Below are 16,023 nucleotides of genomic sequence, written 5' to 3'. Positions count from 1 at the left end.
AGGCTCAAGGCCAGCCTCAGCAACAGAGACCATGTTTCAAAATTTAAAAAATGAAAAAAGGCGTGGGAGCTTAGCTCAGAAGTACAATGCTCCTGGGCTCAATCCCTAGTAACACAGACACACACACACACACACACACACACACACACACACACACGTTATATTATAATCTCACAAAAATAGCATAGGATCCCTTATTAAACCAGGAAAAGTTAAACCTGACCCCTTGTCTCAGACTTAAGTACTGGGATTACAGGCATGCACCACCAAGCCCAGTTCCTTTTTATTTTTATTTCTGGACATTTGGAAAATAAGGGCATAAAAAGTCACTTTCAATTCTACAACCCAGATATGGTCATTTTTATGTCTATCTTTCAAATTTTTATTCTATTTAGAGTCATGTAATTTTTTTTTTTTTTTTTTTTTTTTTGCAATACTGGGATGGAACCCAGGAGACCTGGGGCATTCTACCTCTGAGCTACACCCCCTGCCCTATATTTATTTATTTTCAGGTCTGAGGGTGGAACCTATGGGCATTTGACCTCTGAGCTACACCCCCTGCCCTATATTTAATTCTTTATTTTGAAACAGAGTCTCATTAAGTTGCAGAGGGCCTCACTAAGAAGCTGAGGCTGTCCGCGAACCGCGATCCTCCTGTCTCAGCCTCCTGAATGCTGGGATTACAAGCGTGTACCACCAGGCCCGGCTTGAGCTACACCTCTTGCCCTATCCTTTTTTTTTTTTTTTTTGGTGGTACTGGGGTTTCTGGAAGCCCTTCTACCTCTGGGCTTCACTCCCAGACCTATTTTATACTTTTTTTGTTTTTGGAAACAGGGTCTCTTAAGCCAGCACAGCTGGCTTCGAACCTGCGCGATCCTCCTGTCTCTGCCTCCCAAATGCGGGGATTACAAGTGTGCGCCACCGCACCCGGTGCCTTTTTTTTTTTAATTCTTTATTTTGAAACAGGATCTCACTGTTGCAAAGGGCCTCACTAAGTAGCTGAGGCTGTCCTCGAACATGCAATCCTCCTGTCTCAGCAAACTGAAAGCTCGGTTCCTGATACCTTCATTCTGCCCTTGGAAAACTCCACTTGCCAGAACTGTGCATCTGTCTAATTCGCTCTGTCTAATTCGCTCTAGCTCTCTCTGCACTGTTCCCCGTAAAGTTCTCAAGCAAACAAAGGAGCTACTTGACTTTTTTTTTTTTTTTTTTTTTTGGTGGTACTGGGGGTGGAACCCAGAGGCTTTCTACCTCCGGGCTATACTCCCAGACCTTTTTTATATTTTATTTAGAAACAGGGTCTCACTAAGTTGCTGAGAGCCTCACTAAGTAGCTGAGGCTGGCTTCGAACCTGTGCAATCCTCCTGTCTCAGCCTCCCAAGCACTGGGATTACAAGTGTGCGCCACCACGCCCGGCCTGCTACTTGACTTATATAAAGAACTTTGCTTTGTCATTCCACAGAAGAAGCACCACCCTCTTTGATTGTTCCTACCTGAAGACCAGGCCAGTAGGCCTCCAAGGACTGGAAGACCGGCATGGACACAGTCCCCTTGTACATCTGCACCCACAGGTACCAGTCATCGAAGCGGGTGTAATTCCGAATGGCTTTGTTATACTCTGCATCATGGGAAATGGGATAGTGGACATGTGAGTGACTGAGAAACAAAAGGCAGGCCTGGACAATGGATGTGTGGACTTAGATGTTAGATTCCATGATGGCTTAGCCTCGAAACGGACTACCTTGCAACAAGGCAAAGAGACTGGAAAGAATCATGGGTTCTAGAGTCAGGCACCCAAGCTCAAATTCCAGCACAGGCTAGCTGTGACCTTGAGCAAATTCTCCTCTCTCAACCCTCAGCTTTATTATATATTAAATTGGGAAAGTAATGTTACCTCCCTTGTAGGATCGTTCATTCAACAAACACCCAGTGGGTACCTGCTAGGTGTACAGTGGTTACAAAGTCCCGCCCACACTTTACTAGGACTTGAATTTACACCTCTTCCCTAGGTTGCAAATCCATGAGGCCTGGACTTTGTTTTGTTCACTGCAAAATCCCTCATGTAAGAATATATAACAAATATGTATAATAAATATTATCTCAATGAGGAAAGTACAAAATACATATGCAAATAAATAATCACAAAGAGTATTATAATAAAATAGTCCATGTTCAGATCTCAACACAGTACTTCGCACATAAATGGCATCCAATATATATTTGCTGAATAAATGAATAGTAGCACTGGGCACGGTGGTGCACACTTGTAATCCCAGTACTTGGGAGGCTAAGGCAGGAGATTGCAGGTTTTCACCCTGTCTCAGCTACTTAGTGAGGCCCTCCACAACTTAGTGAGACCCTGTTTCAAAAAAGGTCTGGGCTGGGAGTGTAGCTCAGAGGTAGAATTCTCCTGGGTTCAATCCCCAGTCCAAATACACACACACATACATACATACATACATACATACATACATACAAACAAACAAAAAAATAGGGTCAGGGGTATAACTTGAAGGTAGAATGCCTCTTGGTTCAATTTCCAGTAAAACACATACACACATATACACAGAGACACATGAATAGTAGCTATAATAATTACTACTATGTGCCCAACAACTGCTTAAAATCATTATCACCAAGGGCCTGGAGCCAAATGTGTATACACAAATTCCTCTATTAACTACCTCATGTAAGAGACTAGGGGAAATATAAAGACAAATAAGGCAAGCTTTCTGTACTGACCTGTACCAGCTAGGTATTGACACAGCTGTAAGTGTTGATGGCAGCTGACTACAGGAAAGATGAAGACCCTAAATTCTAAGGAAGGACCGAAGTGTTTCCTGAGCATGGTGGCATTTAAGCTGGGCACTGAAGGGTGAACAGAATTTAGATGTAGGAAAAGTATCAGCAGCAAGGAAACACCCAGTGTGATGGCCAGGAGAGCAGAGGTCCAGGCTGTGTGCAGAGAAGGCCTGAGCTGGTTCTTGGAAGAAGGCATGGAGAGGTACAGGGGCACCAGTGGGCAGTGGAAGTCCACAGAGCCTCTGAACGCAGATGGGGACATTCCAAATCAATTCTGTAGGCACTTGGGAACAACTGAGAGGTCCAAATAAGCCACATATCAGCAGGAAAAGCCCCTTTGCCCCACTATTTACCTAGGAACATGGCCATGAGCTTCTTATCTTGAAGCAGGATGGCTCCTTTCACCAGATACTCAAAGTAGGAGTCCACGCCAGCCCCGATGCCTGCGTCCTGGGCCACCCACTTGCCAGTAAGCACATCAATGTGGTTGCCAACCTGGGGGAGAGAGAGAGAGAGAGAGATAGGCCCAAGGGAGGACTAAGGCCAAAGGAGGACATGCCTGCTGGGTGGCCAGTGAGCTCCTGAAGACATGGAGGCCGTGTGGGAAGGCCATGGGGGAGGGCGATGGCACATCTGCACAGCGGGAGGCACCTCATGTACTTTTGTGAGGACTTAATTATCACTCTGGGCAAAAAGTGGAAAATAAGAATGACGTGGAGTGTTTATGCCCGGCCTAGTGACTGTGAGGTGAGATGAGAACTTGCTGCTGCCCATCTGTCCCCGACTTTAGAGCCCTTGGCTTGTGAGTCGAGAGCCTAGAGACCTGAGACGGACTCCATGCGTTTCCATGAACTAACTCAGGAAGAAAAGAAACTGGATAGCTGGGGACAGGAGTCACGGGGGCCTCCCTAATGTCACGGGGTACTCTTTCAAACTGCAGAGCTATAAAGTCTTTTTAAAATAAATGTTCAAGGCTGGGCGTGGTGCACACTTGTAGTCCCAGCATTTAGGAGGCTAAGACAGGAGGATCACAGTTTACAGACAGTCTCAGTTTTTTTTTTTTTTTTTTTTTTTTGGTGGTACTGGGGATGGAACCCAGGGGCCTTCTACCTCCAGGCTACACTCCCAGACCTATTTTATATTTTTTATTTGGAAACAGAGTCTCTTATGCCAGCTGAGGCTAGCTTCAAACCTGTGCGATCCTCCTGTCTCAGCCTCCCAAGCGGGAGGGATTACAAGCGTGCACCACCATGCCTGACTGAGAGTCTTAGTTTCTTAGTGAGGCTCTTTGCATTCAGTGAGTTTCAAAAAAAACAAAAAAATAGTGTGGTGGCGCACGCTTGTAATCCCAGCATTTGGGAGGCTGAGACCAGAGGATCACTGTTCACAGACAGCCTCAGCTACTTAGTGAGGCCCTTTGCAACTCATTGAAACCCTGTTTCAAAATAAAGAATAAAAAATAGGGTTAGGGGAGTAGCTCAGAGGTAGAATGCTCCTGGGTTCCACCCTCAGGACCACAAAATAAACAAACAAACAAACAAACAAATGGGATGGAGAATAGCTCGGAGGTAGAATGCTCCTGGGTTCCATCCCCAGTACTGCAAAATAATAACAACAACAACAACAACAACAACAACAACAACAATAATAAATACAAAAAATAAATGTTCAAAGATTTAAAGGAAGAGATGTGTTTTTTCATATAACTCGGACCCTCCAGGAATCTGATAACTTTGACATTCAAAGAACTATAACTTGAGCTGGGTGTGGTGACGTACGCTTATAACCCCAGCATTTGGGAGGCTGAGACCAGAGGATTGCGGTTTGCGGACAGTCTCAGCTACTTAGTGAGGCCCTTTGTAACTCAGTGAAACACAGTTTCGAAATAAAGAATAAAAACAGGGCAGGGGGTATAGCTCAGAGAGGTCAAACGCCCCTGGGTTTCATCCCCAGATCCGCAAAAAAAAAAAAAAAAAAGAAAAAAAACCCTGTAACTTTGACATTCAGTCAAAAAGAAATAGCTGCCACGCGTGATGACACATGCCTGTGATCCAGTACTTGTAAGATTGAGACAAGTACAAGGAGAATTGCAGGTTTGAGGCCAACATGTGGTAACTTAGAGAGATCCTATTTAAAAATAAAAGGACAAGAGTGTAACTCAGAGGTAGAATGCCCCTAGGTTCAACCCCCAGTACCACAAAAAATTATCATCCTAGTATCTGGAAGGCTAAGACAGAAATATTACAGTACCAGCCTCAGCAAATACTGAAGCTGTCTGCAACTTAGTGAGATTAGGTTTGAAAATTAAAAAAAATAAAATAGGAGCCCGGTGTGGTGGCGCTTGTAATCCCAGTACTTGGGAGGCTGAGACAGGAGGATTGCAGGTTCACGGCCAGTGTCAGTTACTTAGCAAGACGCTCCACAACTTAGTGAAACCCTGTTTCAAAATAAAGAATAAAAGCCAGGCATGATGGTGCATGCTTGTAATCCCAGCATTTGAGAGGCTGAGACAGGAGGATCGCAGTTTGCAGACAGCCTCAGCTACTTAGTGAGACCATTTCAAAATGAAGAATAAAAAATAGGGCTGGGGATGTAGCTCAGAGTTAGAATTTCTCTGGGTCCCCTGGGTTCCATCCCTAGTACCGCAACAAACAAACAAACAAACAAACAAACAAACAAGAAAAGAATAAAAAATAGGGCTGGAGGTTTAGCTCAGAGGTAAAATGCCCCTAGGTTCAATCCCCAGTACCAAAGATTTAAAAAAAAAAAAGCCTATACCAAAATCACTTGAAAACACAGTCTTTGGCCAGGCGTGGTGGCACATAGTTGTAATCCCAGTACTTCAGGTTCAGGACCAACCTCAGCAACTTAGTGAGGCCCTCTGCAACTTATTGAGATTGTTCCAAAATAAAAATAAATAGGGTTGGAGGTATAGCACAGAAGTACAATGCTCTTGGTTTCAAAACCCAATACCACACACACACACAAAAGTCCTTAGAAGTGATAGTAACTCAGCAAAGGAGGTATCAATACATTGATAATACTGCTGAGGTAACTGAGGAGGACTGGAGAGGTTAAGAGACTTGCACACGTGCACACGGTCAAAGAGCTTTGATGCAGTGAGGCCAGAGCTTGAATCTATTTCTGTCTAAATCCAGTGCTACTTCCTGGATAGCTGTGGCTCAATTACTGTTTGGATTATCCCATTTAGGAACTGAAACCCACCATCAGGATCATCTGGTCCAAAGTGTGTTAAATTTCCATGCGTTAGTGGAAATCAGAGGGGAAGGGAAGTTATGGGATCAAATAAGTTTGAGAAATGTTAAGTCAAATTAAATAGATTTCTTTACCACTGGACTTCATAACCTTCATTTTGTTCATGTTCATTTTTTTTTTTTTTTCGGCACTGGGGATGGAACCCAGGGACATTCTACCTCCGAGCTACACTTCCAGCCCTATTTTTTATTCTTTATTTTGAATCAGGGTCTCATTGAGTTGCAAAGGACCTCACTAAGTAGAAGCTGAGGCTGTACGCAAACCGTGATCCTCCGGTCTCAGCCTCCCGAATGCTGGGATTACGAGCGTGCGCCACCACGCCCGAAAAAAAAAAAAAAAAAGTGCACCATATGTAAGAATCCCCTAACTTAACTGAGCAGGAATCATATCCTCACAGAATGGCCATTCGACACCTCTTAACACTAGTGTTCTAAAAACACAGTTCCACGAATACAGATACAAAAAATGAGGGCCAGACAGGCTGACTTAGTCACCGAGTCAGGGCACGAGGCATGTGAGCCCCGATCCCCTGGAATCAGAGCAGTCCAGGCCTCCGTGTTTAATGCTGCGCCTGCTCTCGGCCAGAGGACTTGCTCACAGGCTCTGCTTGGAACCAAAACGTAAGTGGGGGCCTTGGACTACTTTTGATGTTCTAAATCCAAATTCTAGGCCACTCCTTAAGTCACTCAAAGTTTCCCTTGGCTCGACTGTAAAGTGGCTCAAATCCCTGAGCGGGACCAGGTGGCAGCCTGACTCAGAGGGCGGGCCGCAGCTGGCTTACCAGCCCAATGTCTGACCGGCTCTCCCAGAGGCGCGTCAGGGCCACTCTGGCCACGTCTTCAAACACAGGGTCACCGGTGAGGCTGCTCAGGGTGGCGAATTCCACAATGAAGGTCCCAATTCCTGCCGTACAGGTGACAGGGGTCTCTCCTGGGTTTACACCATGAAGCAGGTTCACTGTTCCATACGGCATGCCAGTGGGAGTCTGAAAGGCTAAAGAATCAGAAATTGATGGCTGCACACAGGAGCAGGGAGGTAAGAATGGTTTTGATATTGACCTGAAGCAAGAGACCTCAGCCAGCACTTACCTCCTTTTATCTCTTGGGTGATCTGCTAGAGTCTGAGCCAGAGAAGGATAAAGGTAATAACTGGAGGGCCCTTAGCAGCCACCTAACCTTAACTGTCAAGCACAGCTCTGCCGAAAACTTGGGCTCCTGCCTGCAATGAGGGGTCGTGAAACAAGCTGTATGCTAGGTTGGTACACTCCACATATCTTACTTCAGCTACAACAGCTTTACTTTTCTTCCTTTTTTTTTTTTTTTTTTTGGTGGTACTGGGGTTCTTGGAAGCCCTTCTACCTCCAGGCTACACTCCCAGACCTATTTTTACATTTTTTTTGGAAACAGGGTCTCCTACGCCAGCGCATGTGGCTGGCTTCGAACCTGCGCAATCCTCCTGTCTCTGTCTGTCTCTGCCTCCCAAGAGCGAGGATTACAAGCATGCGCCACCACGCCCAGCTGAAACAGGGTTTCTTAAATCAGCGCGGCTGGCTTCGAACCTGCGTGATCTTCCTGTCTCCGCCTCCCAAGCGAGGGGATTACAAGCGTGCGCCACCACGCCTGGCTTTTCTTCCTTTTTTTTTCTACAACACGCCTTCCAAGGACAGGCAGGTAACGGTGTGAAAGGAATGGTGGGGCTTGTGGCACATGAACAGGAGCATGCCCTGTTAGAAATCATTCATGCACTTTTTTTTGTACCGGGGATTGAATTCGGGGGTATTCTACCTCCTAGCTCTCCTAGGTATACTCCCAGGCCTTTTGATTTTTGAAACGAGGTCTCACTAAGTTACTAAAGGGCTCACTAAGCTGCTAACTCTGGCCTAAAGCTTGGAACCTGCAATTAATTGGTCTCAGCTTCTGAAGTGCTGGGATTCCAGGCATGAGCCACCTCACACACCTCATTCACATGCTTTGAAAGGCCACTCTGACCAAATGAAGCAGAGCAGCACACCCTAGACAGTCCCAGGGGGTCCAGTTTAAGACCCTCCTTTAAATAAAGAATTTAGGGGAAAAATTATTTTAAAAAGAAAGCAAAGCCAGGTGTGGCGGTGCACCTTGTAATCCCAGCATTTAGGAGGCTGGGACAAGAGGATTGTGGGCAGCCTCAGCTACTTAGGGAGGCCCTTTGCAACTCAGTGAGACCCTGTTTCAAAAAAATAAAGAATAAAAAATTGGGCTGGGGGTGTAGCTTGGAGGTAAAATGCTCCTGGATTCCATCCCCAATACTGCAAAAAAAAAAAAAAAAAAAAAAAAAAAGAAAAGAAAAGAAAGAGAAAAGGAAAGAAAGAAAGCAACAGTATACTCTGCCCCCCGCCCATGAGCAGGCAGGGAAAAACCGCACAGGTAGGGAGTGATTCAGCCAAAAGTCACACAGGAGAGCCCCTCCAACCCCAGTGCCTCCCCCCACTAAAACTTCTGATTCAAGGCAAGAACTCGACAATCAGCCCCAGACAGAAATTTCCTCTCCAGGCCAAAAAGGTCAAACAACTGCAAAGCCGCCTATGTGCCACCAAACTATGACGAAAGCTGTCAAAACTTCCAAGAGCTACAGGGTTCAGCAATTTGTCTATTAGAGACAAGGAACTCATTCCCTGGCAGGCAAGTGAGGTCTCCAGAGAATTTGAGTCACAAGCAAGGACTTGAAGAAATATTTTAGAAAAGGCAGGAAATGTTCAAAAAGGAGTGACAAAAATCCTCCTTCCTGACCTGAAGGGGAGATATACTGATGCTTTCTTTTTAATTATTCAACATGTACTTGTGAATATGTATACTTCTTAATGTAAAACTTTTTCAATGACAAAAAAAACAACCACAGACATACACACATACACATATACAAGTCAGCTTCTTCCAGGGATGAATCACACCGGACATGACGTGTGCGAGAAGACACTCAGGTCGTGAGCCCCGGGCCACGAGCGAGACCTGAGCCCAGCTCACCATCTCGCCTCACCCCTCCCCAGGGATGGCAGGCGAGTGCTGCACGCAAGGCAGAAATAAGTGAGATGGCTGCAGGGCTGGTGGAAGGCACAAGGTGACGTGTTTGGGCGTGAGCAGGCCTCAGGCCTTTACCACACCCTGAAGGGAACGCAGTGTCCAGTTGACGCTGCTGAGCCTGGCGTGACAGACCCGCTAGACAAAAATACTGAGGCTTGGCCGGCAGCCCCGGACATGGCTTTGCCACAAAACAAAGCGCTTGTTTCAATAGTGCTTGAGATTCTCTAAGCACTTTATCCTATCTGACATCATGGAAGCCAGGAATGCTGGGAGGCAGGAATTGTGACTTCCAGATAGACAAGGAAACTGAGTGAGAACGGGCTGGTCAATGTTCTGGGTGAAGCCGGGAGTGGTGACGCACACTCGTAATCCCAGCATCTGGGAGGCTGAGACAGGAGGACTGTGGGTTTGCAGACAGCCTCGGTTATTTAGTGAGGCCCTTTGCAACTCAGTGAGACCCTGTTTCAAAATAAAGACTAAAAAATTGGGCTGGGGGTGTAGCTAAGAGGTAGAATACCCCTGGGTTCCATCCCAGTATCTGGAAGGCTGAGAGAAGATGATCGCAGGTTCTAGGCCAGCCCTAGCAAGCAAGATCCTCAAAAACTTAGCAAGACCCTGATTCAAATTTAAAAATAAAGCTGGGGGTTTATCTTAGAAGTAGAATGTCCTTGGGTTTAATTCTTAGCACACTTCCCATCTCCTCAAAAAAGATGCTGGCTGGTTGGCAGAGCTGAGTCTAGAACCCATGGCTCCTGCTGCTCAGGACAAGACTCTTTCCTGGAGCCTGTGACTCAGCTGCATGTGGGTCTGAGAGGGGGCAAAAAGAACCACTCAAAATGAGGGCAAGGACCATCTACTGGCCAGGCTGGCTTCAGCCTGCACCTGCAAACTGTAACAAGTCAGCTCACCCTTCCTGGGCCAGCACCCCAGAAAGCCCATAGAATACCCAGAACTTTCCTGATTTCTCTGGTGAGAGCTGAGATTAAAGTGGGAATAAAGAATATTTGGAAGCTGGGCGTGGTGGCGCACGCTTGTAATCCTAGCATTCGGGAGGCTGAGACCGGAGGATAGCAGTTCGCGGACAGCCTCAGCTACTTAGTGAGGCCCTCCACAACTCAGTGAGACCTGTTTCAAACATAAAGAACAAAAAATAGGGCAGAGGGTGTATCTTAGAGGTTGAATGCCCCTGGGTTCCATCCCCAGACCCACAAAAAAAAAAAGAATAAAAAATAGGGGACGGGGTGTAGCTCAGTGGTCAAATGCCCCTGGGTTCCATCCCCAGACCCGCAAAAAAATAGAATATTTGGGTATAAAAATGCCAGGAAATAATCAGCAGAGCCACTCTCACCTCCAGCCAGGGAAGTGGGACCTGCTGTACCTCTTGTCTCCCTAACTCTGTGTGGGTCTTACCTGGGAGGAGTTTTCGGGCAGCCTCCTCGGCCATCCTCAGGAGGGGACCGGAACAGGGCCATCCGGCTTCTACTTCCACCCCAGCCTTCTTGGACAAGAGATGAGCAGACAGGAGTCCTCCTACCACTGCGGAGGGCAAAAAATACAAGTGTCACAGAAGCAAGGACCAGTCTTTCTCTTGTGTAAATCAAACCTAACCACTTTGTTAGGGTGGCTTACAAGGAGAGGGCTAGAGCCACCATATGCTAGCAGTGTGTCACAAAGTTTCTTCTCTTGCAGGGTCACAAAAACAAAAATCACCTTTTAGTCCCTACTGCATACCAAGTAGTAGGTACTACACTCTCTCCTCACATAAAAATATAGAATTAAGCCGGGCGTGGTGGCACACGCTTGTAATCCCCGTGCTTGGGAGGTGGAGACAGGAGGAGCGCGCAGGTTCGAAGCCAGCCGTGCTGGCTTAGGAGACCCTATTTCCAAAAAAAAAAAAAAAAAATAGGTCTGAGAGTGTAGCCCGGAGGTAGAAGGGCTTCCAGGAACCCCAGTACCACCAAAAAATATATATAGAGAGAGAGCTGGGCATGGTGGCTCACGCTTGTAATCCCTGCGCTTGGGAGGCTGAGAAAGGTGGATTGCACAGGTTCGAAGCCAGCCTCAGCTACTTAGTGAGGCTCTCAGCAACTTAGGGAGACCCTGTTTCCAAATAAAATATAAAATGGGTCTGGGAGTATAGCCTGGAGGTAGAAAGGCTCTGGGTTCCACCCCCACTACCACCAAAAATAAAAAATTAAAAAATATATATATATTATATTATATATATATTTATATATATTAAAATATATATATATATATATATATTTTTTTTTTTTTTTTTTAAGAGAGGCAAAGTGGCTTGCCCTGGGCCACTCATCTAGAAGGTGGTAAGGTCACATGTGTCTGATTTAAAGCCTGTACTCATTTAATTTTGTCATTCTGTCTCTCTATCACTGGGTGAAGGGGGATGAGAAAAAAGGAGTTACTACCTTCATCTCATTAATTTACCCATTTTGGCTTTTATGCAATATGTAGAACTTAAAAAAAAAAAGACTCAAAGGTTCTGTATCTAGAAATACAGCTAAACAAGCCGAACGTGGTGGTGCACAAATGTAATCATAGCACTTGGGAGACTGAGACAGAATGATCACAGGTTTACCGCCAGCCTCAGCTACTTAGAGAGGCCCTCGCAAATTAGTGAGACCCTGTTTCAAAATAAAGAACAAGTGAGCTGGGCATGGTGGTGCACACTTGTAATCCCACTACTTGAGAGGCTGGGACAGGAAGATGGCACGGGTTTGAAGCCAGCCTCAGCTACTTAGTGAGGCTCTCAGCAACTTAGTGAGACCCTGTTCCCAAATAAAATATAAAATAGGTCTGGGAGTATAGCCTGGAGGTAGAAATCTCCTGGGTTCCATCCCTAGTATCACACATAAACACACACACACACACACACACACACACACACACACACACACACGAACAAAAAATAGGGCTGAGTATAGCTCAAAGGTGGAATACCCCTGTGTTCAATCCCCAGCACCAAAAAAAATTTAATTAAAAATAAATGAACTTGGAGGTAGGATGCTCCTGGGTTCAAACCCCAGTAACAACAACAACAAAAAAAACTAAATGAAATTGCTGGGCGTACACTTTTAATCCCCTCACTTGGGAGGCTGAGACAGGAGGACCACACAGGTTTGAAGCCAGCCTCAGCTACTTAGTGAGGCTCTCAACAACTTAGTGAGACCCTGTTTCCAAATAAAATTTAAAAAAAGGTCTGGGAGTATGGCACAGAGGTAGAAAGCCCCTGGGTTTCCACTTCCAGTACCAAAAAAAAAAAAAAAAAAACCACCTAAATGAAATGTAAAAAATCAGTTTCTCACTTGAAACAGATATATTTCAAAGGCTTAAAGCCTACTGGTTGTCGGGCGTGGTGGTGCACGCTTGTAATCCCCACAATTGGGAGGCAGAGACAGGAGGATCGTGCAAGTTCAAAGCCAGCCGCACGTGCTGGCTTAGGAGACCCTGTTTCCAAATAAAAATGTAAAAATAGGTCTGGGAGTGTAGCCCAGAGGTAGAAAGGCTTCCAGGAACCCCAGTACCACCACAAAAAAAAAAAAAAAAAAAAAAAGCCTACTGGTCAATGGTCCTGTATCAGATAACACAGATGTATTTTTCTCCTCCTCCTCCTCTTCCTCCTCCTCTTCTTCTTGTTGCTATTAAACCCAGGAGCATTTTACTTCTGAACTACACCCCCAGCCCTATTTTATTTTTTGTTTTGAAACAAGGTCTCACTAAGTTGCTGAGGGCCTCAATAAGTTGCTGAGGCTATCCTTGAGTCTGTGATCCTACTATCTTAGTCTCCCAAGTACTGGAACTATAAGTGTGCCCCACCACACTTATAAGCCCAGCCTGAGATATTTTTTCTGTTTTTTTTTTCTCTGTTGGCTGCTTACTTTCATGTCTGAAACTACTGAGGAATCACAAGAGGCCCCCTTCCAAGTACCTCCCTAGGAAGGCAGAAGACTCAGTCGCTAGTTTTGGCCCAAGTACTCAAAGAGTAAACAAGAGTCCTGAACAGGAGTCCTGACGATGCTCTTCCCCACCTCGCCTGTGTGCTTCACACGCACGAGATCCACATTCTCTGCTCTTCCCAAGAACTCTGCCCTCACCTCGAATGTTGGTCTCAAACACGGAGGCGTTCACGTCGATGTCAAAGTCCACGTTGTCCTGGAGCACTTCAACCACTCTCTGGAATTCAGAGACATTTCCCAAAATCTGCAAAGAAAGAGAGTTGACCATGAGCATTAAGACCTCCAGTTTCTGTCTGAAGTCTAGTGACAGAGGAAAAAAACAAAACAAGAGCTAGAAACCACTCAGAAACCCAATATCAAAAAACTGGCTTTATCTTAGTACTTGGGAGGCTGAGGCAGGAAGATCACAGGTTCACCTTAGCAAGGCCCTCAGCAACTTTTTTCCTTCTTTTTTTGATTTTTTTTTTTTTTTTTTTTGGTAGTGCTTGGGATGAAAACCAGGGCATTCTACCTATTTTAATATTTTTTTATTTGGAAATAGGGTCTTCCTAAGTTGCTGACAGCCTCACTAAGTTGTTGGGGCTGGCTTCAAACCTGTGTTCCTCCCACCTCAGCCTCCCAATACTGGGATTATATGCATGTACCATAACACCCAGCAGCCCTCAGCAATTTAGTATGACTCTGTTTCAAAATAAAATAGAGTTGAGGTGTGGCTCAGAAGCAGAATGCCTCTGGCTTCAATCCCCAGCACCACCACCACCAAAAAAAAAAAAAAAAAAAAAAAGGAGGGGAACTGGTTAAATAAATTCCTACATGCCAATTCAAAAATCATTAGGCTCCCATTTAAATGGATACAATAGGGTGAATTCGCTCAAACTACCCCCTCACGTTACCATGAAGCTGTAACTATCTTCTGTATTTCTATCTTTTTTTTTTTTTTTTTTTGGTGGTACTGAGGTTCCTGGAAGCCCTTCTACCTCCGGGCTACACTCCCAGGCCTATTTTTTATATTTTTATTTGGAAACAGGGTCTCCCAAGCCAGTGCGCGCGGCTGGCTTCGAACCTGCGCGATCCTCCTGCCTCTGCCTCCCAAGCGCGGGGATGACAAGCGTGCGCCACCACGCCCAGCTTGTATTTCTATCTTTTTAATAAACTTCTTTAAATCTTCAGCAAGAGTCCGGGCTAATGTGTATTTATCCTTAGCTTAGGACAAGAACCCGTGCGCCTTTTTAAACTTCTTTAAGTCTTCAAAAAATAAAAAAATAAATGGATACAATATAAAGAATGTAGACTCCATATGGAAGTTTTTTGTTGTTGTTAAATAAATTTGTATTGGTCCATTGTAGTCATACATCTTAATGGGATTAAAAAAAAAACTTGTGGAGATGTACATGCACATATCTAACAGACTTTATCCCTCTCTGTTACATCTGAACGTGTGGAAAACATTAGGAATTGGTTCCCAACCTTCCTCACCCCCGTGACCCCCCACACAGGCTGCACATCCAGGTGCTTGTGTTCTCGGCTGCCTTCACCTCGGGAGGTGATTGTGTTACTCAGTCAACTGCGAGCCTTGTCCGGTTCACTGAGGGCACCTGTGAGAAGGCTTGTTTTCCTAGTAATAATAGACATGGCTTTTTCTCTGTCGTTGCCTTTCTGCTTTAAGAAGACTGGATTTCTGAAGCTGTGGCAGCATGAGAAAGACAGCCAACACTCTAATGAGGGCAGAGCAGAAAGCTCCAGAGTCTGAACCTCTCCGGGTGTAGCTGAGTAGCTCACCCAGCGCTAGAAATTAGCTCCAGACTTTTTTTTTTTTTTTCCCGGTACTGGGGATGGAACCCAGGGGCATTCTACCTCCGAGCTACATCCCCAGCCCTATTTTTTATTCTTGATTTTGAAACAAGGTCTCACTAAGTTGCAGAGGGCCTCACTAAGCAGCTGAGGCTGGCTGCGAACCGCGATCCTCCTGTCTCAGCCTCCCGAATGCTGGGATTACAAGCGTGCGCCACCGCGCCCGGCTCAGACTTTCTTTTACTTGAGAAAATAAAACAAACTGCCAAATGCAATCTTTTGTTTTTGGGACAGGGTACTGAGGATTGAACCCAGGAATGTTCTATATCCAAGCTATACCCTCAGCCCTTTTCAATTTTTTTTTTTTTTTAATTTTGAAGCAGGGTCTCTATAGGCTGAGACTGGCCTTGAACCCTGATGCTCCGGTCTCAGCCTCCCAAGTACTGGAATCACAGGTGCGAGCCACCATGCCAGGCTCGAATGCAATCCTGATATCTTTTATTCTGGTAACAGATCCCAATATTCCCCTGAAGACTGTTCTCCTCTCCCAGTCACTCCTGTGATCTGAGAGAGACTGTCTGAAGCTGCAGGGTGGGCATCTGACTTGGAGCAGCCACAGTACCACAACCCTGGGCAAAATAATTGGTTCAGGGATAGGTATGTGATTCCAATCAGGTCAAAGGAGCGTCAGTCCCTAGAATTAATGGAAAAGGGGTAATTCTTTCCACACATAATTTCCTAAATGAAATGGGCTTAAGTGAAGCCGCCCTGCTAGCTGAGAGAAGCAGATAACACAGGATAACACAGGAGCAAACAAGGAAGAGATAAGGGATAGGAAAAGACTCCTAACTGACTATATATATATATATATATATTTTTTTTTTTTTTTTTTTTACTGGATCCAGCTGGGTATGAAGCCAGCCTTTAATTGAACTTTTTAGTTACCTGATTCAGTACATTTCCTTCCTGTCTAAATCAGTATGAACAGGGGCTGTCGCTTGCTGCCTATCTCAGCACTCAAGGTCATGCATGATGGAGGGCCAGCCAGCTACCATCCTGGTCATGTCTCTTACTGTTCATCTGTATCTAAACTGCCTTCCTCTGTTTCAGTAAAACTGTAC

At 45.4% G+C, this 16,023-nt stretch overlaps 1 protein-coding gene across 2 annotated transcripts in view; it reads right to left on the bottom strand.

Annotated features, from left to right (window-relative positions):
* The window catches only part of EDEM2 (ER degradation enhancing alpha-mannosidase like protein 2), a gene marked incomplete at both ends in the record, with an annotated part of 42,283 nt that overhangs the window by 13,751 nt on the left and 12,509 nt on the right, over nt 1-16,023 (bottom strand). For both annotated transcript variants that reach the window (XM_080716153.1, XM_080716154.1), the window contains 5 exons: nt 1,494-1,618; nt 3,156-3,297; nt 6,860-7,071; nt 10,545-10,670; nt 13,250-13,355. In XM_080716153.1, the coding sequence (XP_080572279.1) occupies nt 1,494-1,618; nt 3,156-3,297; nt 6,860-7,071; nt 10,545-10,670; nt 13,250-13,355 (711 nt within the window). The remainder of the gene's footprint in view (nt 1-1,493; nt 1,619-3,155; nt 3,298-6,859; nt 7,072-10,544; nt 10,671-13,249; nt 13,356-16,023) is intronic.

The sequence above is a fragment of the Muscardinus avellanarius genome (assembly GCF_963383645.1).
Source record: "Muscardinus avellanarius genome assembly, chromosome: 19".
In the NCBI taxonomy this organism is placed as follows: domain Eukaryota; kingdom Metazoa; phylum Chordata; class Mammalia; order Rodentia; family Gliridae; genus Muscardinus; species Muscardinus avellanarius.
This window is presented reverse-complemented; position numbering and strand designations above follow the sequence as displayed.